Source organism: Manis pentadactyla, chromosome 2, assembly GCF_030020395.1.
Source record: "Manis pentadactyla isolate mManPen7 chromosome 2, mManPen7.hap1, whole genome shotgun sequence".
Lineage (NCBI taxonomy): Eukaryota > Metazoa > Chordata > Mammalia > Pholidota > Manidae > Manis > Manis pentadactyla.
In genome coordinates, this window is record NC_080020.1 from 163,215,473 (window position 1) to 163,238,536 (window position 23,064).

At 51.8% G+C, this 23,064-nt stretch overlaps 1 protein-coding gene across 4 annotated transcripts; it reads right to left on the reverse strand.

The window, feature by feature from the left end:
- Positions 1 to 1,419: 1,419 nt before the first annotated feature.
- Positions 1,420 to 9,945, reverse strand: SH2D6 (SH2 domain containing 6). Of its 4 annotated transcripts, none has more exons than XM_057497043.1 (18): positions 9,637 to 9,945; positions 9,496 to 9,521; positions 9,073 to 9,107; positions 8,594 to 8,664; positions 8,381 to 8,513; positions 7,688 to 7,818; positions 7,096 to 7,156; positions 6,027 to 6,049; positions 5,491 to 5,551; positions 5,045 to 5,123; positions 4,832 to 4,862; positions 4,680 to 4,704; positions 4,403 to 4,507; positions 4,216 to 4,274; positions 3,905 to 3,988; positions 3,664 to 3,775; positions 2,882 to 2,999; positions 1,420 to 2,445 (listed from the first exon to the last, which is right to left on the reverse strand). In XM_057497043.1, exons 1-18 carry the CDS (start codon positions 9,637 to 9,639, stop codon positions 2,397 to 2,399), a joined length of 1,206 nt encoding a protein of 401 aa, XP_057353026.1. In that variant the 5' UTR covers positions 9,640 to 9,945; the 3' UTR covers positions 1,420 to 2,396. The 4 variants fall into 4 exon arrangements, 3 of the variants coding, with proteins under 3 accessions (XP_057353026.1, XP_057353027.1, XP_057353028.1); XM_057497044.1 differs by having other exon boundaries at positions 3,617 to 3,775; positions 9,637 to 9,941; XM_057497045.1 differs by lacking the exon at positions 1,420 to 2,445 and having other exon boundaries at positions 2,864 to 2,999; positions 4,216 to 4,270; positions 4,430 to 4,507.
- Between the last annotated feature and the right edge of the window lie 13,119 nt (positions 9,946 to 23,064).

Here is a 23,064-nt window from a genome sequence, read left to right on the forward strand (position 1 = left end):
CTCAGAAGCTCAACAGCTCCTTTTTGCCCTCACTCATTACAGATGCCTCCCAGGCTCCTCCAGACCAAGGATCCTCCAACTTTTCCAGATTTCTCTCACCACCACCCCTCGCCCTGGGAAGGCAAGAGACTTGGAACAATAGGATAGCTGTGAACCATATGTGGTTATTTATGTTTAAGTTAATTAAAAAGTAAGTTATAGTTAAAAATCAGTTCCTCATTCACACTAAAATCACATTTCAAATGCTTAATAACTTCCTGTAGCTAGTGGCTACTGTACTGGACAGTGCAATGTTCCTGTCATCACAGAAAGGTCAATTGACAGCACTGGGTTTACAAAGGACGGTCTGATCAAGGAAAGTTACCAGCTTTAGAGGAATCCAGGGTAGTAGACTTGACCTATTCAGTGACTCTTTCAGCAAATACTTGGCGCCTATTGTATTCCAGGCCAGTAAGTAATAGTTGGCAGTAGTAGTTGGTCCTTCCCTAGGAGTGAAAAGGCAATTGCCAGGGGGTGTACTAAGTGCCTGAGCCCAGGCTGGGGGAGCTGGAACTGTTTCCTGGGAAAGGGGATATGTAAGCACCGATGGGCGGGCTGAGGCGGCACTGGCTAGCCTGAGCCACCCGCTAGACCAAGCTCTTTTTGGCCATCTGGGTCCCTTCTCACTGCCTGGACTGCTCCTCCTCTTTTTCCCCAGGAGAGAAAGGATTGAAGCTAGTTCCTTAAAATTACTCCCTGAATCTAGGACTAAACATAGAGTCCCTATAGGGCCACTAACTCACTAACTGCACCGTGGCCTCCTCTCCCCACACAGGTCACTTAGCTTTGGTGCTAGGTAAATTCAGTATTCATAAAAACTGGCCCTAGAGCCCTAGTAGCCATAGGGTGGTAGAGCTCCTCAAGAGAAGTCAAAGCTGTAAATTTATCATTTGTGGGGGGGATGCAGGAGTCTGACTGTACCCTGAGGCCCAGACCTTTTCAGCCTGAGCTCTGCCAGGGTCAGGCTGGGGAAAGTGTAGCAGACAGAGGCCACTCCCAGCCAGGGCCCAGAGGGAGCCAGGACTGGCTAACAGACATGAGGGAGGCTGTCCTATCCTCCCCAACACTTCTCCTAGAGCCTCCAGCTGCTAATCTCTTGGCCCACCCTCACCCTGCCCTGCGCCAGCTGCCCACTCTGCTCCTCTTGCTGGTGCCCTGGTCAGAAGCTACATCCGGGCTGTGACTTGAAAGTGGCAGTTCATTGACCTGAATTCAGGTGCATGTTTACTTGAGAGTCAGGAGCTGAGTGCTGCCCATCAGGCCCTATCTTGTCGTCACTGCTTCAAACGGAACTCCTCCCTTACGCCACCGAACCGTAAGCTAAATTGCGTAGGGATGATTACCTTCGCCTCTACTGCAGAAGTTACGATTCAGAGGATAATTTGCCAGAGCCGGCAGTGACGGGTACAACCGTCACTACCCCAGCCTGGCCCGACGTCGCCCACCCAGCCTCGCACTGGCGTTTCGGCGTTCCTGGGCACCCGCCCCCCGGGCCTGCGCTCCGCCCCGGCCTCAGAGGAATCCGGCGCCTCCCTGCCAGGCCAGGCCCGGGTCCGTCCCGAGGCACGGATGGCTCCGGCGGGGGTAGGGGGTCCGGGCCCTCGGTGAGGGTATGAACGCCCGGCGGACGCAGCCCCGCTCTTTGTTTCGCTGCGCTCGCGGCTTCCCCGCAGTCACGGTCACACGGGGCTTCCGGCACGGGGTGTTCCGGGCGCTGCGTCAGGGCCCGGGGACGCCCCCGCCCCTCCGCCCAGCCCCGCGCCGCCCGGCCCCGCCCGCCTGCAAGTGGCCGGCCCATCTCGGAGATGCCGCGGCCCTGCAGTCTCGGCCGGCTGGCCGGGCCACACCCGGTCAAGCAGCTCTGCTCGATGGCCTCTGGCCTTCTCTGAAGGCCTGCGTTGAGCCCCCCATAGCTTTCAGTACCAGGACCGGCGTTTGCAATACCCAGTTGTTTCCTGGGGTCTGCCTGTCTCTGCTTTTGCTCATCTCCCCCTGGGGAAACACTGTACAGTATATAGGTGGTGAACAAGTACTTCACTGTATTCTCATCATTTAATAGGGTGGCAGACAGCACTGGGTCTTCCCCGACCCCTTCCTCACCCTGACCCCAGAAACAAAACAAAACAAAACTCCACTCCCTAGGGACTGGCCTTCCTCATTCTTAGCACAAACCATCTAAGGTCAAGAACCCCAATCAAGTGGAAGAAATGGGGCTGGCCCTTCCTGCCTTGGCCTGACCACCACTGCTTCATGAATCCGACACCCAGTCTGTGCCCTGTGACACTTGAGAGCTTTGCAGCTTCATGGAGGCCACCTCTGCTTTACTCAGCAGATTCAAAAATTCTTCCAACAAATATTTATTGCAAGTTGGCCAAGTCTCTCCCAGATGCCAGTCCTTTGGTAAGCCTGCAAGAGAATGTGAGAGGATTCTCTCTGTGACCAAGCAGTGCTCGTGCTGTCCCGCTGAGGGCTCGCTTCCCCAGGGAGGCCTTCATCCAGAGCAGCTTGGGAGGCCCTAGTAAACAGGGCAGACACAGCCATGTCTGGGGGTCCAAACAGGGGCCCTACCTGACCCTGCTTCCCAGCCGTGGAGATGCAGCAGGGAGGGGCAGTGCCTGGCTCTGGGTGAGCATGGGAGTGGGGGACTCTCAGGGACCCTTTCTGTCTCTGGGTAACTTTTCCCAGTGCCTCTTATTCTGGCCTGCAGGGACCTGGGCCAGGGATGGGGAAGGCCTGCAGGGGTGGTGACCTAGGAGATAAGAGCCAGGGACAGCCCAGCATGGGTGGAGCAAGGAGCAAGCTGTGGGGCAGAGTGGGCAGGTATGTCTGCATCTGCTTCCACCTCAGGGTTTGGTGGGAAAGAGCAGGCAGGTGAGCTGCCGGTTGCCGCTCTGCCGGTCCACAAGGGGTAGGGCGTGCTGACTGTAGTGCTGGACCATGGCAGCCACAGAGGAGAAGAGCTGGACAGGGAGGAAGAGTGTCAGTGAGTTCCCTGAGCCTCACACTGGGAGAAACTTCCCAAGGGAATGGAGGGGCTCTGGTGAGGGTTCTTGTTGACATTTTCCTAAATAGCTTCCTATCTGTTTGCCATTTTGCTGCGTAAATCCAGGACTCTTTTCCCAGGACTGAATCCATGGACATGTTGTTGGCCAGACTCATATTTCCAGGGCCAGATGGAAATAACCATGGGGCCATACCTCTGCCGTGATTCTCCAGCATGGAGAGCTGAGTGGTGGGTGACTGTCTCTGGTTTGTAGCCCAGTGAGTGCTGGGGGCACAGTTGAGAACTTGGCACATGCAGGAGTCTGGACTGCCTGGGCCCTGCCATCCTCCCAGCTGGGCTCATTACCAGTACAAATGCCCCCACCTGGGCTTGTGCAGACTGAGCCACACAGGACTGGTGCCTCCCCCAGAGCAGGGTGGGCCTCTGGAAGGAGTTCAGGACACTGGCCACTGTCATTCCACACACTCCAGAGAAACACAAAATGTGGGTGCTCCCTGGAAAAGTGCTTCTGACTAGGGTGCTGCCTGCTGTGCCCTCCTTGCCCTTTTTCCTCCTCCCTCCTGTAGCACCCACCTCCTTGGGGTTCCTGCCCTCCCGGCCCAGGGCATAACAGCGCCCACCATCTAGCTTTCGGATGGGAATGTTGAAGACCCGGCCATGGAGAAGCACTGCCAGGGTGAAGGGCTGGGAGGCATGAGGCCCTGAGCTGGGGCGTATGGTGTAGGCCCCATCCTGTGGAGAAGATGCCATCTGTCAATATCATGTTGCAAACTGTCCACCTCAGCCCTGACCACCCGCCCCCTTGCCCACCTGCCCTTGCCTGCTAAGCAGAAAGGGCCCGGGTGGTCAGCGCTCGCCCACCTTTTGGAATCGGAGCAGAGCACTCTCAACAGCATGACGGTCACAGTTCCCTGAGTACCAAGGCTGACCCAGCAGGCTGCTGTCCTGTGTGTACACACAGAGATGCTCAGAGATGTACCAGGGCACTGGAGGGGGATGAGGAGCAGCCAATAACCCAGTTGCTATTACTTGAGTTCACATCTGCTTCCCCAGACTGAGCTTGTGCAAGGAGGACAAAGATGTGTCCGTGTCAGTGCCAGCACAGTGTTTCTGGACATGTGGAAACCAGCCCAAGAGGTTCCCGGCAGCCCTCTGCCCCAGCCCCTCCTCACCTCAGCAGCAGAGGCGCTCCAGGTGGGGGCTGCAGAGGAAAAAGAGGATCTCCTTCTGGCTGGAAAAAGTAGATTAGAGAGCTGGTGTTGGGAGAGGATTAGGCAAAAGAGGGTTCAGCCCAGCTGCAGTGTGGGGGAGGTGGGAGGGAGTGTGCATAGGCCTGAAGCAGCGTTCCCCCCTCCTCACCAGGTGTCGGGCTCTGGTGGGACCCACCAGCTAGGCCACACGGGACCCCAAAATTAGGGGAGATCTTGAAGTACAGGCTGGGAATTTCCTGCTTTGGTGCAGACTCTGAAAAATATCCAAGGAGGTCCCCCCTGCTGTCAGTGGGAATCAGAGCTGAAGAGACTCTCTCAGCAAAGTGGGACAAGATAGGCTTGGGGGTGGCATGGACTGTAGGGCTGGGGCTGGGCTGGACCCTGGTAAGACTGCCCAGGTTCATGCTGAAGATGCTTGTACTTACCTTTATAGGTGGCATTTTCTGCTCCCTGGGACACAGAAGATCTGGTTACAAGAGCCTTGGCCCTGCAGGCCTGCTTCTCTGGGCCTGAAGACCCACCCTGAGCCTCCTGCCTCCCACCCACCTCACTTTTCCCCTGACCTCCAGCCTCTTACATTCTGAGCTTCCTGGGGGGCTACGGTGGGCCTGTGGGGAGCAAATTGGGGAACAGAGCTCAGGTTCTTTACCTCCTTCAAGAGAAAGAGTCCAGTGAACCCAGAGACCCCAAGGTCAGAGCTGGGAAAGCCTGCAGTGGCCATTCCCCTCTTCCCTCTCTCCCCAACCCCCCCAACACACACCCACACACACACAGCTGGTGGCGTGCTCACCTGGGCACCACTGATGTCCTTGGCAGAGGGACTAGGGGCATCAGGACTTGGGAGCTCAGAGTCTGAGTAAAGACCGGGACTGAAACAGAGAGGGCAGGCTGCACTAAGCTGGGAGCCAGGCAAGGAGACCTGAGCTGGCCAGGGAGGGGCCGCAGCCGCGGTAGGGCCTGCTGCTTCTCTGCAGCTGGGCTTTCTGGGAGGCTTCTGACCAGGGGAGCACTGCCCTGAGGGCAGCAGCTGAGAAGCCCCTAAGAGCTTTTGCTTTAAAAAGATCACTTCCCTTGTGGGTACCTTGGGGGTCAACCCAGATCGCAAGTTGGAAGTGTGGGTGTCCATGTGGGTGTCTGGTGGGGTGGTGAGAGAATCAAGGGAAGAGGAGAGTATGTCGTGCTGAGACAGCTGGGGACCTCCAGCCAGGGTGAATCTTAGTGGTGGGAGATGCTCACCTGGACTGGGCTCACACTCCAGGTAGATGTCCTCATCAGGTTTCTTTGGAGGGCCTGTCACCTGAGGGGGCAGGGTAGAGAGGGCACCAAGGTTTTGACCCACAGGTAGGAGGGAGGACAGAGCCATCACTTGGGGCAGGGGATTGTGGGCACCTCAGTCCCCTTCCCCCTCACAAAGTGGACCTATTCCTCAAAGCCAGCTGACTGATTAAAATTGTTCCTTGGCTTGGAAGGGGCATCCCATGAGCACCTTACCCTGCAAAGGTGCCCTTAGTCCCCAGCTCTCAGAGAACGTGTGTATCCAGAATGAGATCTGGGTGAGACCTCCCCCACCTCCCAGAAGCCCTGGGCAGCTCTCAGAAGGACAACTGGCTTATGCCCCACCAGAGGCCTGTGGCAAATGGAGAGGGATTCTGCTCTGGACCCTTTCCCTGGGTTTCAGGGACCTCTCCTGGCCTGCCCAGGCCCCCTACCCTATCCTGCCAACTCCCGAGCCAGAACCCTAGAGTGTGACTCTGGATTAAAGGGCCACTCACCACTCTGGCTGAGGCACCCAGCTCTGGAAGGAAAAGAAGAGAACCATCAGTCATGAGTGCAGAGAGAAAGGAATTTGTGAAGCTTAGGCTGGAAGAGTGGAGTATCCTTGAATGTATCTGAGGGGATCCTCAAAGCCAGCTTAGAAGCCCCAGGAAAAGACCATCCACATGCCTTGATCAGCTTACTTAATAACCTAGGGGTGTAGACTGACTTGACCTTCCAATTTGCCAGGCTTGGCTCCAAATGACTTTGGGCTTTCCCAAAAATCAAAACCACCCTCGAGGACCTGAAGGTTAACCAACAACTGAGTAGAGTAAAAATGAATATGCCTCGGGTTAGCTGTTTGACCTTGGGCAGGGGGAAGAAGCTCCTCCTGGGGCCACTTTCAGACAAAATCATGCTGGCTGAGGTCCCTCCCTATTCCAATGTCCCAGGGTTCTGGAGTCATAGACCTTGGGGCACTTACCATAGGGGAAAGTCTCTGGACAGTGGTGGCAATAATGGAATCAGAGACTGGTGGCCCAAAGGCCCCTTTGATGGGGGATGAGATGCTGATGGGTCTCAATAATGAGGGTAGTCCAGGTAGAGTGGGCTGCCCTTCAGACCTCTTCATCTGGGGTGCCCTCATCCGACCCAGAGACTGCAACAGTTCCTGGGAGTCAGGACTGCTTCTGTGTGACCTCAGGCAAAGCATGTCCTGTCTCAGGGCTTCAGTCCCCTCCTGAACTGCGTGTCTTAGGGGGATTGGCAGGTGAAGTGAGAAACAGCTGGGGGATCGCAACAGCCAGACAAAGCATGAGGCAGACATACAGCAGCTCAGCACTACCCAGCGGGGACCCAGATTCCCCTTTTTCAGGGGCCTCTTGAATACACATATGTAGGGAATCTCGCAAATGTGGATGGTCTCTTCCTGGGGCTTCTAAGCTGACTTTGAGGATCCCCTCAGATACATTCAAGGATTCGCCACTCTTCCAGCCTAAGTTTCACAAATTCCTTTCTCTCTTCACTCATCTCTTCTTAGGGAGGGATGTGGGTGGGCCTCAGAAAGAGGTAGGACATCCCCATTACCTCGCCTCCCAGGGGACTGTCCCTGTTTCATGGCCTCCTGCAGGCTCAGTGCCGCCTTCAGCTGTGGGCACAATGGGGTGGTGAGGGAGAACAGGGCGTAGGGTGGAGTGTTGAGGGTGAATAGGCAACAGAGGGCAAGGATGTGGCATGGGGTGTAATGGGGCTATGTCTATCTGCACAGCTTAAAAACACCACAGTGCAGGAGTTAATGTGGGGAGGAGGTGGTCCTTCTCGTTGCCTCAGTTCTGTGGCTTGCTCTTTGTTGTAAATCTGTGTTTTTCTTTTCATTCCAGTAAAAGGTGGTAGCTTTCAAAACCCAGAAAGAGGAACGTGTTGGGAATGAGAGCTGGCAGTGACTGGCAGCTGAGTGAGGGATTTCTTCACTCTAGGCAGGGAGGGGTCCTCAGGCCCCAGGGCGGCCGAACTGGGCCCTGCTCCCCAGCTGGGGTGCAGGGTGAGCCCTGGGTGGTGCTGACCGGGAGGGCTGAAAGGGGGGTTAACAGGGCTCCATCTTCTGACGCATCCGATTTTTCAGGGGCCTCTTAAATACATACATAGGGAATCTTGCAAATGAGATGCCTCTTAGATTTACCCACTGGGAAATGGTGGCCTGGGGTGGGACGGGTGGGGAAGGAGGGACTGGATGGGGGTGCGGGCTGTTCACCGTCCTGGGCTGGGGCCGCGGTCGTGGCGACTTGGACGGGCCCTGGGGGCCAGAGTGATCTGGAAAAGACCCAAGCGCCCTGTGTGACGGCTTCTGCCCACGGAGGTTCCCATTTTCCTCGCACCCCACACCTAGCCTCTATTTCCTCCTCCCTTCCGCGCCCCCCTCCCCCTCGCTGGCTTCACGACAGCCCCGTCTCCATGGCAACCGGAGGCGGCCAGCTTCCCTGCCCCCATCTGACCGAGCGGAGGAGCCCGAGGGGCGGGAGGCCCACGGCGGCCGGGGCTCCCCTGGCACCCGTAACCCTGCTCTGAAAAGCGCCAGGATCTCAGAGAGGGGGCGCTAGGCCCCCGGGACCCTGTAGGAGCGCCTCCTGCTTTCCCGCTGTGACCTTGGTTTCGCTGCCCCTCCAGGCTCCTCGCCCTTCCCCCCCTCTTCCCCTCCCTCCTCCCTCCTTCCTCTCCTGCGTCCCTCTCTCTCTCTCTGCCCTGCCCGGAGGCCTCAGCGACTGCCAGCACAGACAGAGGGAAGAGGGGCCAGGCTTGAGCCCTCTTCCCTTGTGGGAACCCTCCTGTCCTGCCTGACCACCCAACCTCCCCGCCTCAACTTCCCCATCCTCACCCAGGTATAAGGAACCCTCCTCGGTGCCAGGAAGGTGGGCGGGGGCTAGACTGAGGGGCAGAGCCTCACAGGGTGGCAGCTCATAATTATCCTCCTCCTCTTCCTCCACCTCTTGGGCTTCTGGGAAGGGATGCTGAGCGCAGGGAGGATGGAAGAGGTGTGGGGACCATGGTGGCCGCTGCCCCCCACCCCAGGCTCAGCACCTGGACTTACCCTGTGTCTCCAGGTCCCAGGGGCAGGAAGAGGAGATGGGTGGGGGTCATCTTTTTTCCACGCTGGGGAGTCTGGACAGGAGACTGATGAGACTGGCCTCTTCTCCTCCCTGCCCACCACCTGCTCTCTAACACAATGACTTATTCTCTCTCCCCAATATAATAAACCATCTGCACTTTTACAGTAGGCCTCCGTGCTTCTTCAGCTCAAAGGGACCATTCATGAGGATCCTTTCCATCACAGCACCAGGGCCAAGGGCGTAGGCATTTTGGAAGCAAAGGGGCCTCCCAGCAAGCTGCCTATTCCACCTGTACCCACCCCCCATCCCATGCACCCCTATTTCTGACCAAGAAAGGTGGAAAACTTGGCTAAGCAGTGCTGGACTATGATGGTGGAAGGTATCCAGAACCACTCAGGGGAGACTTACTTGAAGGGGACCCCACTCTGCTGGGACCCCTCTTGCCCACTGTGTCACTTACCTACGTATCTGAGGGGTGGGAGGGGTGGCTCCAACCTGCAATCAGATTCTAGTCAACTCTGCCCAAGGGGCCCTTGAGTTTGTGTCAGTCATGTACTGCCCAGCTCCGGGACAGTGACATTGCTGACAAAATGAATGGTGCCCATGGAGTTGTATGACAGCAACCTAGGCCAGGGGAGCAGGAAGAGAAGTCGGGGCAGAGCTAATGCCCTGGTGTCCACAGCTGGATGAGCCGGTGCTCAGGGAAGCCGGTGGTGGGGAGACCCTAGTGCTCACAGGGGTGGAGGTTCCTGAATGGTCCCACCAGGCAGGGAGGGCCCAGGCAGAGCCAGCACAGCTCCAGAGATGGCTGGGCCCTCGAAAGGGGTGTTGAGTGGAGGCCAGAAAGGAGGGCAGAGGAAAAGACGGGGGCACATATACTCACCGGGGCTTGCTCCCACTGAGCCTGTCCTGGAAAGAGTCAGGTAGGGGAGTAAGGGGGTGGTCAGAGCCGCTGGGATGCCTCTCCCTGCCTGGAGTCTTGGGCCCCCAGGGAAGGATAGGCTGCCCCAGAACCACATCTCACCATGGCTATGGTGAAGCAGCTATGCCTCTCTAGAGCTCAGGCTCTGCCACTAATGGCCTGGGCACAGAGGCCCCATTGTTCTCATCATTTGCATCTTGCAGGCACCAGGAAGGTGGCCTGCTGTGGATTCCAACCCCAGACCAACTTCCCCGTGCCACTCCCAGGGCTCAGCCCCAACTCTCCGTAGCCTCCTCTGCATTGCCTCCCATAGCTGCCATCTCCAGCCCTGCTGCCCCACAGAATCAAAAGCTCCCCTCCATGCCTAGGCCCCCAAGCTGGTCAAGGGCTCAGGCTTCCTTCAGCTGTCCGATCAATATCTCCTCTTCCCAGAAACTGAAACTTGCCTCAGGATCAGCCAGACCAAGCCCTTTCCCAATTCACAGAAGGCATGACATTAACAGGCAGATCTAAGTAAAAACAGGAGACTGTTTTAGCAGACACTTTTCTAAAACCCTTCATGCCTGCTGTCATTTGCTGGTGACTGGTGATCCATGATCAAGGAAATGGGAGATTAGTGAAAAGCTCAGAAATATGCACTTGTATTTAGTGTGACAGCTTCCTTTTTTGATGGATGTATTTATTCATTCAGGAGGTATTTACTGAACATCCACTACCTGCCAGGCATTGTTCCAGGTGTTGAAGACGCTGTAGCAAAATGACACAGGCATTCCACGTGTGTTTCCTCGCTGGATCCTCACAACAGCATCATGATGCAAGCCCTAGTTTTATCCCTGCTTTTCAGATGAGGAAACTGAGTGTGTCAGCCAGCTCAGGCTGCCATCTCAGAATACCACAGGCTGGGTGGTTTAAAGTACAGAAATTTGTTTTCTCATTGTTCGGGAGGCTTAGAAGTCAAACAAGGTGCTGTCAGGGTTGGTTTCTGGTGAGAAGCCTCTAGCTCACAAGCTGTCATCTCCTTGCTGTGTCCTCATGTGGCCTTTCCTCTGCATGCGTGGAGAGAGCCATCTCTGGAGAGAGAAAGCTCTGATCTCTTCTTATAAGAACACCAGTTCTATTGAATCATGATCCTACCCTTTTGACCTCATTTAATCTTAATTACCTCCCTAAAGGTACTGTATCCAAATGCAGTCACATTGGGAGTTAGAGGCGGTGGGGGTGGGAGGCAACACAATTCAGTCCACAGCCCTGGGACTCAGAAACTGAGTAACTTTCCTAAGGTCAGGCAATTAATAAGTGTTGGAGGTGGGATTCAACCCAAGTTTTGCCCAACCCAGAACCTGTGTGCTAAAAACTGAACCATCCTATACCTCATCTAGGATTGGATCCTGACCCTCCTTTCTTGAGATAGAATTAAACACAGCAGTAGTAATGAGTTTCATTATGGAGGCTGTAACTTCTAGCTACTCTGCTACCTGAGTGAATTTTGGAGCTTTGAATTCTGAGAAGTGTTGGGATAAAAAAAAGTTCAGGGCCTGGTGTTTGTTTAAACCAGGAATGAGGAAACACAGACAAGGATCATGACTGTAAAACCTTTCTAGGACACTGTAACTTTTCTGTGTTTATTATTTTGGTCACATCCTGCTGTTGGCAGAAGGGAGAAATAAAATCCATGTGCCTGCATTTTTGGAGGTGCTGGGGCTAGGGGCCCTGGGGAGACAGCCTTATGGGTGGGCTGGCCCCAGCCTTCAGAGGAAGGCAGACAACTCCTGGTCTTCTTGCAGACCAAGGGGCCCTTAAGTGGCTTCTCAGTGAACTCACTTGGTGCCATGCAAAAAACTGGGAAAACAAATAAAAACAACAATCTGGTCCTGGAGTGAAGGACAGGTTCTCCTACCTGACCTCCCTCCAGTTATCTTTGTTCCACATTTGGACCAAAAGCAGGGGGTAACTTCCCTCACCAAGGGGACCACTTATGGGACCAGAGTCAGCAGGTCAAAGTCAGCAGGAGGCTGTAGATACCACCCCACTGCAAACCCCAACTGAGCTTGTTTCCTAGTCCATACTGCCCTTGCCTCGCCACCCCACCCCCACCCCCCTTCTAAAAGCCTAGGGCTTTGCATAGGCAAATGCAGGCAGGGCCCTAGCCAGAGGATGGGATCTGTGCCCTCTGGGTGGGGGCACCGGCCTGAACAGAGCAAGGAGAGGGGATGGAAAGAGGCCTGCCTCACAGCTTTGTCTCATGGCAGCCAGCCCTGTGGGACTGGGCTTCTTGCTAACTACACAAGCATATTTGGACAACCTCTTTCTCCATCTTTGGCAAGAGATTGCTTGATGTACAACCATAGCTATTTCCTCAGGATGAATTCCTAGAAGTGGAATTGCTGGAAACTCACATTTTGACAGTTTCAATGCCCCTTTTTCTGTCAGCACATCAGTGCCTGTTTTATGTTCCTTTCATAACACACAGTGATTTTCCACATTTTCCAGATCTCAGCTACTGATCTCCAGTGAGAACAGGCCATTATTTACAGGCCCAGGATAGTCTAAACCTACCCCAAGGAAACAAACAGCTCTCCAGGGCTGTGTTTCCTCCATTTGCATTATTATCACAAGAATCGCTGGAGAGCTTGTTACAAGTCTTAGATTCCTGGACATTCACTGAGCTCTTAAGAACTGGATGTTTGGGGACAGAACTGGGAATCTGAATTATTTTAACAAGCATTCTAGATCAATCTTACGATCAGTCAAGTTTGAGAAACACTGTTCTTCTGGAAACAGTCTGGGAAGATGTGACTTCCAGTATCACAATGCAGCCTTTAGCTCATTGGGAATACAGGGATCCCCAGCAGAGAAGAAATGTCACACATACACTGCCCCCATGTGGCCACTGTGAGTGATGGAGAGGGCAAACCCAGGAAGCCCTTCAGTCTCTCTGGGCTTCATTCCCTCTTGTGTAAATGGGGATATTAATAAGGCATTCCTTAATAATAAAGCGGGTTGAATAAAATGATGATACATGAAACATACAGTTGACCTTTGAACAATATGGGTTTGAACCGTGCAGGTCCACTTACACATGGATTTTTTCAATAAGTATTTGGAAAATTTTTTGGAGACTTGCAACAATTTGAAAAAATGCTTTCTTTTCTCTAGCTTCCTTTATTGTGAGAATACAATGTATAATACATGTAACATATAAAATATGTGCTAATCGACTGTTTGTTATCAGTTTGACTTCCAGTCATTTGTAGGCTATTAGTAGTTAAGTTTTGGGGATGTCAAAAGTTATAGTCAGGTTGTCAACTGTGTGTGTGGGAGGGGGGAGGAGGCGGTGCCCCTAACCCCTACATTGTTCAAGGGTCAGCGGCAGTGCTTGCATAATGAATATCAGCTCTTCCTGAGGTAGTGGTGTGGTGGTCCATGAAATCGTTGCCAGTAGACAGAGTCAGGGGTGAAGTCTAGCTGAGATCCCTGAAGAGTCAAGTGGGAAGCATTGTGAGGAGCTGGGGACTGGTCTCTGGGGACCTAGTGGAGGACAGGTAAGCAGGCTGTGGCCAGAGGTCTCAGAGGTGGGAGAGTGTCTGTGCGGAGCAGCTGCTGCTGAGATGGCGGTGGCCGGATTCCTCAAGAACTAAAGGGGACATCTGCCTTTCTCTCTGGTCGGCTCCCTTTTGAATCTTGCTTCCATTCACAGAAGCCAGATGAAGCCTTCCCAGCTCCCCTTGCAGCTGGAGTGCAGATATTCTACCGGTCAGATGCCCCCATGCTAGACTTTGCATCTGAAGCAGGTACCAAGAGGAATCCACCGTGGGGAGGGGGTGACAGCTGTATCCTCTTTCCAGAGGCTGAAGAGGCTGAGACCCTAATGGTACCACCCAGGGCCCAGAGCAGCTATGCTGACAAATGGTGGTGTCTGTGCCCAGAGGTGCCTCCAGAAGTCAGCTTGGCCATGACCTTTGGGACATTGTTCCTGGCTGGTTCTCTGGCCCCACTGCAGGTGCTGTGAGCTACAAAATATATATACATTTTTTATTAAGGTATGATTGATATACACTCTTATGAGGGTTTCACACGAAAAAACAATGTGGTTACTACATTTACCCATATTATCAAGCCCCCACCCATACCCCAATGCAATCACTGTCCATCAGTGTAGTAAGATGCCATAGATCCACTATGCGCCTTCTCTGTGCTACACTGTTCACCCTGTGATCCTCCACACCATGTGTACTAAACATAATACCCCTCAATCCCCTTCTCCCTCCCTCCCCATCCACCCTCCCACACCTCTCCCCTTTGGTGACCACTAGTTCATTCTTGGAGTCTCCAAGTCTGCTGCTATTTTGTTCCTTCAGTTTTGCTTCATTGTTATACTCCACAAATGAGGGAAATCATTTGGCAGTTGTCTTTCTCCACCTGGCTTATTTCACTGAGAATAATGTCTTCCAGCTCCATCCATGTTGTTGCAACTGGTAGAATTTCTTTCTTTCTTATGGCCAAATAGTATTCCATTGTGTATATATACCACATCTTCTTTATCCATTCATCTACTGAAGGACACTTAGGTTGCTTCCATATCTTGGCTATTGTAAAAAGTGCTGCGATAAACATAGGGGTGCATGTGTCTTTTTGAATCTGAGAAGTTGTATTCTTTGGATAAATTCTGAGGAGTGGGATTCCCGGGTCAAACGGTGTTTCTATTTTTAGTTTTTTGAGGAACCTCCATATTGCTTTCCACAATGGTTGAACTAGCTTACATTCCCACCAGCAGTGTAGGACGGTTCCCCTTTCTCTGCATCCTCGCCAGCATTCAAAATATTTTTGAGAAATTATTTTTCAGCCTAAACCAGCTAGTGTTGGTCTCTCTTACATTAGGTAAGAGCTCTAATTTAGAGAGGAGATGACAGTGTCAGTGGGGTCACCATGTAGTTGCCAAGAAGCCCAAGCCGGGAGGCCAGGGGTGGGTGTCTCCTGGGAAGGTGAGACAAGGGAGAAATAAGTGTCATAGACTTATATTTCTATACTCTTGGGACTTTTGACAAGCATTCATTATTTTTATAGTTGGTTTTTAAAAAACTTAGTCAATATGAATAAAAAGGGTTTAAAAAGAAGGAAAGACTCACCTCAACAAACAAAAAGCAAATAATCCAATTAAAAAATGGGCACAGGATCTGAACAGACACTTCTCCAAAGAAGAAATTCAGATGGCCAACAGGCACATGAAAATATGCTCCACATCGCTAATCATCAGAGAAATGCAAATTAAAACTACATGGAGTTATCACCTCACACCAGTCAGGATGGCCAACATCCAAAAGACAAACAACAACAAATGCTGGCAAGGATGTGGAGAAAGGGGAACCCTCCTACACTGCTGGTGGGAATGTAAATTAGTTCAACCATTGTGGAAAGCAGTATGGAGGTTCCTCAAAAAACTCAAAATAGAAATACCATTTGACCCAGGAATTCCACTCCTAGGAATTTACCCTAAGAATGCAGCAGCCCAGTTTGAAAAAGACATATGCACCCCTATGTTTATCGCAGCACTATTTTCAATAGCCAAGAAATGGAAGCAACCTAGGTGTCCATCAGTAGATGAATGGATAAGATGTGGTACATATACACAATGGAATATTATTCAGCCATAAGAAGAAAACAAATTCTACCATCTGCAACAACATGGATGGAGCTAGAGGGTATTATGCTCTGTGAAATAAGCCAGGTGGAGAAAGATAAGTACCAAATGATTTCACTCATCTGTGGAGTATAAGAACAAAGGAAAAACTGAAGGAACAAAACAGCAGCAGAATCACAGAACCCAAGAATGGACTAACAGTTACCAAAGGGAAAGGGACTGGGGAGGATGGGTGGGAAGGGAGGGATAAGGGGAAAAAGGGACACTACTATTAGCACACATCATGTAGGGGGGCGCGCAGGGAAGGCAGTATAGCACAGAGAAGACAAGCAGTGATTCTACAGCATCTTACTATGCTGATGGACAGTGACTGTAATGGGATATGTGGTGGGGACTTGATAATGGGGGGAGTCTAATAACCATAATGTTGCTCATGTAATTGTACATTAATGATACCAAAATAATAAAATAAATAAATAAATAAAAAGAAACTTGCTTAACTTTAAAAAAAAAAAAAAAGGAAGGAAGGAAGGAAGGGAAGGAGGGAAGGATGACCTTGATTTCAAATATGAGGCCAGGACACAGTGTGGTGGCAGTCAGGACCCTGGGATTGGGGGTGGGTCTAGGGCAGGTCATAGGGGTGTGAGGCTACCCTAGGACAGCCAGGGTCCTCTTAGCCCAGAAAGTTGGGGGAAAAGTAGAAAAAAACCAAAAGGGTCCTGCTCTCAGAGGAAGGGAAATCCAGAGGGGCAAAGGGAAGGAGAGGGGTAGAAAGAGGGAAGGGAGAACTTTCTGAACATGAGGTTAGGGCCAAGCGGGTGGCATGTGACAGGCCTGAACATGAGGGGACAGAGAGGAGAGACCTGGGAGCAGACAACAAAGTGCTGTGATGGGTAGAGAGAATGAGTTCTTGGGATATTTTTACCCAAGCAAATGGTCAAGTTAGAGGCCCAAAAAGTCCCCAGAGGAGGGGCGGGAGGCTAACTGAACTCTGACTGTGGTAGCATTAGGTCAGGGGCCCTCCCTCTATCTCCCTGAAAGTGGGTGCAAAGCTTGGAGGGTATTCTGTCTCTGTGTTTTTCTGGATGGCAATATACTAGCTTTCTTTAGGTTCTCCAGGGGTTAAGGGCCAGGGCTGAAAGTTGAGGCTGGCTTTCTTTAGCCTCTAGCGTGAAGTGCACAAGCCAGCACCTCCCTGCTTCTGTCTGCCCCTGCCGGGAGGTATGCCTCTGCCCCACACACCCTGCCCTTCTCTATTTCAGAACCTTTACTCATAACACATTTTGTCCTGTCACAGCTCAGCCTAAAACCTTCAAGCAACTCCACATGGCTCCTTGCATGGAGGCCAAATGCTTCCTGTTGGTCTGCAAGATCAGGCCCCTAACTACTTTGCTCGCCTTTTTTTCCCCATGGACTCATTCACATTTACCTTCTCTCTGTGGTTCCAACGTGATTGGGGCCAGGGGTGGCCCATTCTGCATCCTGTTGACTTAATAAAATTTCAGCTGGAAGAAATCTGAATCTGTACTCTGACCTTGAAGAATATTAATGTATAGCAAAACACAGTTAAAAAGTAAAAAGGACTCCTATATATGTATGTAATACTTTGAAAAAAGTTATCCCCCACCCAAAGACACTCTTCTTATCTATGCAAGTGGCGACGTACACTTTCCTTCCCCCACACCCCAGTTCTCTCCCCTCTACCTCATGCCTTATTGTGCAGATCACCACAGCTTGTTTAGCTACCGTTAAACTTGATCCATTAGCCCACTGCCCAGATTCTGCCCAGGAGAATTAGGGTAGAGAGCCAAGGAGGTGTCCCTGGACGACTGTAGTCTGGGTAAGGGTGAGGTGAGGTCAGGGTGGTTGCAAACACTTACAATGTTACATGGCTCCTTTCATCCCTTTCTAGTTTCAAATAGGCTCCTTTTCTGGAGGCTGTGCATTTGCCATTCTTCTGCCAGAACATCCCTTTCCTCCCTCTTTCTTCAGGCCGCAGTTTATGTGACCCTTAGTAGGGTCCCAGACCAGAGCAGTCTGTCTCCCCCCACACACATACTCTTGTGGCTCCCAACATAATTAAATCCACAGGTTTATTTCAAAGCTAGACTATAGACTCTCCCTCAACGGTAAGCCCTGTACATGAGTTGCGACTGTGTCTGTTTGGTCCATGGCCAAATTCTGAGTGTGCAGCCCATAGCTTGGGCATAATAAGCTCTCAAAAAATGTTCATTGTAACTGTGTATTCAAATATGACTCAGAGTCTGCCTCTCTGCAAACACCCTTGGTCTCTCTCCTCTGAAAGGCCATGGTTTGCTCCTTTCCTGCCCATTGGACACCAACCACCAGGCCTAGACTGAGCACTGTGCCTAAGGCTGTTTTCCTGTTTATCTGCAAACAACCCCGTTCTCTAAATGTATATGGTTACCAAGGACTTGTCTCTGGGAACCTTTGACTGTGACCTTGCCCTCACCCTAGTGGGTCCTTTCCTCTATTTACCTCCCTGGGGGCGTGGTCATCTATTCCTCTCCTCACTCTCTCTGCACTTCACCCCCCATTCCCCATCCCTCAGCTCCCTCACCAGATGTAATATGGCCCTGCTTAGGCTTCCATCAGCTCAGAGATAGAAGGCCAGGCATCCTGCCATCCTGCTCCCCCACCCACTTCCTTGTTCCTTTTTCCCATGAATGGTGAGCGGAGAGAGTATGTAACACTGGCCTGGCCTTCTACCTCCCCCATAGGACAAGCCAGGGACTGACACTATGTGGCTATGTCTCCATCCCATCGTTCCTTGATGGGTGTGGAGAGTCCTGAGGTCACCTCCCCACCTTTACCAACAGATAAGCTTAGACTAAAGCAGAGATGGATGTAGGCAATGGCTATCTAATTATGTGCACAGGACTAAAGCCCTCAGTCCCCTCACCTTTGTCCCCAGGCCCTGTTGGGTCCTGAGCAGTCTTTCCAAGGGAAAGGGCGACCCCTGGTGGTAAGGAGAACCGTGGCTGCAGACAGACAAAGGGGTGTGGCCTGCAGGACACCGATTCAGGCTTTAATCATCATGTTACTGATGCAAGGACCTACACAAACGCAAGACGTTTAAAATATGTACAAACGATATTAAAAAAACTTAAGTTCAACCATAATCCCACTGTAGGTGAAAGCTGTTATTAAAACAATCCATTTCTGTTTGTGATTTTACATGTGTGTTTTAACAACTTTTATAGGAAACATTGCATGCCAAGGATTTCTTTCAAAATGAGCATCTTGAATTTGCGTCAGGATGTGTATAGGTGCAAGTACTTCCATGCTTAGAATATGTACTTTCCTGAATCTTCCTCAAGGCCCCGAAGGGGAAAGAACCCACCTTTGGCACTCCTTACTCTAAGGCATATTCCATGTAAGGACCTAATGACAATGCCCTGTGACTTTAACTGCACCCTGCTGGCTGGAGCTTCAGGAAGCACGGATAGGCATTAAATAGCTTTTGGAACATTGCAGGCAAGGCATATGCTCTTACTGATTCAAGAGTCTGGTGCTAAGCCCTGGAATGCAGAAGCTCACTGTTGCAGGAAAGAATGGGCTCTTATCAAAGAGTCCAGGGACTGGGGCAGTGGCTACCTCTAAGCTTCTATGGTCTCTGTCTCTCGTCTCCAGGGGCAGAGGGCTATCAACAAAAGGCTGGTTGTCTTAACAGAAATATTTAGGAAATGAAGTCTTTGAGAACTTCCCAGGCAGAAGTGGACATGCTTATAGACAGCCTGACCAGTTTATATGACCCCCACTCCTGCTACAAGGAAATCTGGGTTATCAACTTTGAATATCCTTACTGGAGTTGTTTCTAATTGTTTCAAGATTAAATGTACTATTTCTGGGAGGTACATATGGTCTTAACCTAATACAGAAGAATAAAATCTCACTGACATTACAGGGTCATGACTTTATCTTCATACACTAGGTTATTTTCCTATTTACCTTGATGATCGGGGACAAAGCAGTATATGACCAGGTCAGAAAGTGTAAAAGTTGAAAAAGAGGTTGGAGACAGAGAGTCCAGTGTACTACTGGCCACTGTGGTTGGCGTCACTGCTCCCGATACAGGTGTAACCTGAACCCCCACTTGGAAGCCAGAAATCAGCTGATTAGAGGCCTCTAGAGAGACACTGCCCTCGCCCCAGAAGGGTGTGTTAAGTGGGGCCTCAGCACAGCTGATCCCACTGAGCTGGCTGGACACCCCTGAGTTCCTGACTTGCACTGAGGGGCTTGGGTAAGTCCTTCTTGTAGTGCCTCAAAAGCTCTTTGGGTAACTCGGAAAGTTTGGACAACAGTTCTAGCTCCTGACCCTGAGGTGTGAGCAGAGCATTTAGAGCATACTGAATGAGATTGCCCTGGTTATACCTTCCCTGCTCTGACGCCTGGGCACACGATGCTGAGAGCGGTCAGACACCGTGGCCCGAACATCTGTATCTACATCCCAGGACACGAGGACCCAGGTCTTCCCCGGGCTTCTCCAGACCTGCAGGCCACACAGGAACCGTAACAAGCTTGGTGCTGCTTCAGCCTCCAGGCTGCTCCTCCCTCCAGGAAAGGGGAGTTCGCTCCAGGCGATGGAGGAGAGGTCACAGAAGGGCACTCCCGCATGCTCGGCGGCGGGCGGGCCCAAGCCTCCACCCAGCATCCCCTTCCCCAGCAGCCCCAGCCTTGTTGGGAGGCCGGAGCTGAGCTCATATTAGCGGAGGAGGGCTCCGGCCGGCAATCCCATGGTCAAACACTGTGTGCCGGGGCGGGGGCTGTTCCGGAGGGGAGAAAAGACCTCCGTCCCTCCACGGCACGGGGACCTCCAATCTGCAAAGCAGATCCCCCAGCGCGGGACGCGCTCTTCCGGTCAGGAGCGTTCCCCCACCCCGCCCCTTAGCCCGCTGCCTGCCGGGATTGGTAACTCATGGGGCGGGGCCAGCGCAGTCGGGCGGGCGTGGCCTGTGTGTCGCTGTGTCCCGAGGTCCGCTTCCGCGTCCCAATCCCTGTGGCGTGGGTCTCGGGAGCCCACTTGGCCTGAACCTGGCAGGGGTGGTCGCAGCGCCGTAGGCCTGCTCCACGGCCCACTTCCGCTGAGGCTTGGAGTTCGGGCTGGGGCTCGGGACTGGGTGGGGTTGGGAGGGCCTACTCACGCCGAGCCCTGCGTGGTGCCACCCTTATTACCCTTTTCTGTGGGCCCTGGTTCTGGACAGTGGGTCTGGCGAGGGACTCGCTTTGCTGGTCGGGCTCCCCGTGGCACTTTCCGCCACTGGCCCACAACCTCAGCGATGTATCTGCTGACACCCGCGGGACCAATCTCAAGATGGGCAACTGAGGCCAAAGAGGGGCGCGCTCTAGCCAGGGGTCCGCCCCTCGTGTCGGGCTGAGCCAGGCCCGAGTGGAAAGGCGGGAGAGGAGAGGTCGGAGTGAGGACTTGGCCTTGGAGGTCCAGCCTCTCCCGGTGAGCAAGGCTGGGCCCGGTGAGGGTCCAGGGTCCTTTCAGTTCTTAAGTATGTGATCAATGCGGTATCAAAATGATGAACAGATGCACCCAGGACTGGCTGAGCATGTTAGAGCTGATTACCTTACAGGGTTGACAAGATGTGTTTATTTGCCAAATTTGGCAACACTAGAGAGGGAACCCAGGGAGAGAGGAAGGCTCTTGTGACCAAGAAATGGGGTGATCCTGTCCCACAGGTTTGCTTTGAGGTCCGTTTGTGTGTGGTGTGTGGGTGGAAGTGTTCTGTAAACTTTAAAGCCCTGGGCATGGGTGGGGAGTTACCATGATCTGAACTCCAAGCACTACAGAAAAGCGCTGGGCTTTCAGGAACCTCACCTTTAAAAGGGAAGGTGCACTTGCTACAGTTATGAAAGATGGCCCCATCAGAAGAAGCTGGGGGATAGAAATGTGAGACCTCTCTCTTTTTTTAAAGTGGGTGCAAATGGGTCATGGATGGTCTTACCACTCAAAGGTTACAAAGTCCTCTTAGTTTTTGTTTGACAGCTTTGAGTGTACAATTCAATTGTGTTTTACTACATTCACAGACTTGTGCAACCATCACCACAATCTAATTTTAGAACATTTCATCACCCCAAATAGAAACCTGTACCCATTAGCAGTTACACCCCAAGTACCCCCACCCCCCCACCAGCCCCTCCAGCCCTAGGCAACCACTCATCTACTTTCTATTTCAATAGATTAACCTATTCTGGGCATTTCACGGAATCATGTAACATGTGGTCTTTTGTGACTGGCTTCTTTCACTTAGTGTTATGTTTTAAAAATTCATCCAGGCGGTAGCACATATCAGTACTCCACACTATTTGCAACTTTTTGTGAGTCTCTAATTACTTTCAAATAAAATTTTTTTTCTTTAAAGTCTCTAGATGGTGAGCAGAGGTCACTTCTTCCATGTGAAAGGACTCAGCTGGCACTAGCATCCAGTGCTGAGAGGAGGCTGGGTGTTGGGAGAGGAGGAGGGAGAGCAGGGCCTGGCAAGAAGGGGTGCCCATCTCAGACCAGCTCCACCTCAGGAGGCCATGTGCACTGATGGCTGGAGGCACCTGGCTCCCAACCCATCCTCTGCACCTTCAAAAGGGGAGCCTGGAGCAACTTTCTTTGACCTCACTTTGCCTCCATTTCCTCATCTGTAAAACAACAACACTAAGAGGATCTTTAGAAGGTAAATGGAAGGATTAAAGGAGACAATCATATAAAGGACTCATGGCATATAGTGCCACGTTCAAGATTGTTAACTCTTCTCATGACCTTACAGTGATGTTGAGGGCCCAGTGTGACCCTGGCTTTAAGGGGGTAAGCCCGGGAGCAGCCCCTCCTGGCCCACTTGCCTGGGGCCTTCCCTGCCACCACAGGCTCCACCTGAGCTCCTCTTGGTACACTCATTCATGCTATACTGGACAGTCCCACTTTCCAAAAGGTCACTGAAGAGTGCCAGTGTTTCACTGCCCAGAATGCCTCTGAGCACCCCACAGTGATTTAAAAAAGAAAAACAAAAATCTTTTGAATCTTGAGTTTTAGTCAGAAAATATGACAGTCCATACCCCTGGCCACTGCTCAGAACCAGTTGGAATGATCTAGAAAAATTCACTGCAGATCAAATTTAAAAGCTAGAAGCTCCTGAGTCAGTGACTTCAAAGGAATACTTTGGGGAATTTTTATATCAATTTTTAAGGGAATTTGATACCAATTTTTAAGTATTGTGACAGATCCCTGTCAGCTCCACAGGTTGAGGAAGCTCGGCTGTACCTCTGGACTAAGGTCAGAGGAGCCAGAAGGCACTCCTTGTCTGGTGGCTGCACTTTACAGATGGAAAGACTCAGAGAAGCCCATATGGCAGGGAAGTTAGAAGCCAGGTTGGGAACTCACTTAGGGAGAATCTTTTGCAATTTCAGAAAGCTCTTAGCTCTGGAAATCATTACACAGCCTGTAATAATCCATTACACAGTCAATGGGAACTGAAGCAGAAAGCTGGCCATCTTGGGTAGCCCCAGACTTTGGCCAGAGCCCAAGCAGCCAATCCCAGAAGTCAGTGTCTAAGGCCTCCCTCTCCTGGTTTCTTTTAGCCAGATTTTGTTCTAGAAGTAGTTTATTAATAATAACAGCAGTAGCACCTTGTACAAGTCCAGAACTTTTATTCTTCTCAAAGAGCCTCCCATAGGTCATCTTATTGGAGCCCCACAATCCCCAGGCAGGCAGGCTGGGTTACTGCCCTCATTTCATAGGTGAGGAACCTGTGGCTCAGTAGGTTTAAGCAATTTTCCCAGGGCGACATAGGCTGGGGCAGTACTAGAATGTGGGGATTTTGCTCTCTAATCTGTTGATACATATTCAGTAAAAAAAAATTTGAGTGTCTGTTACC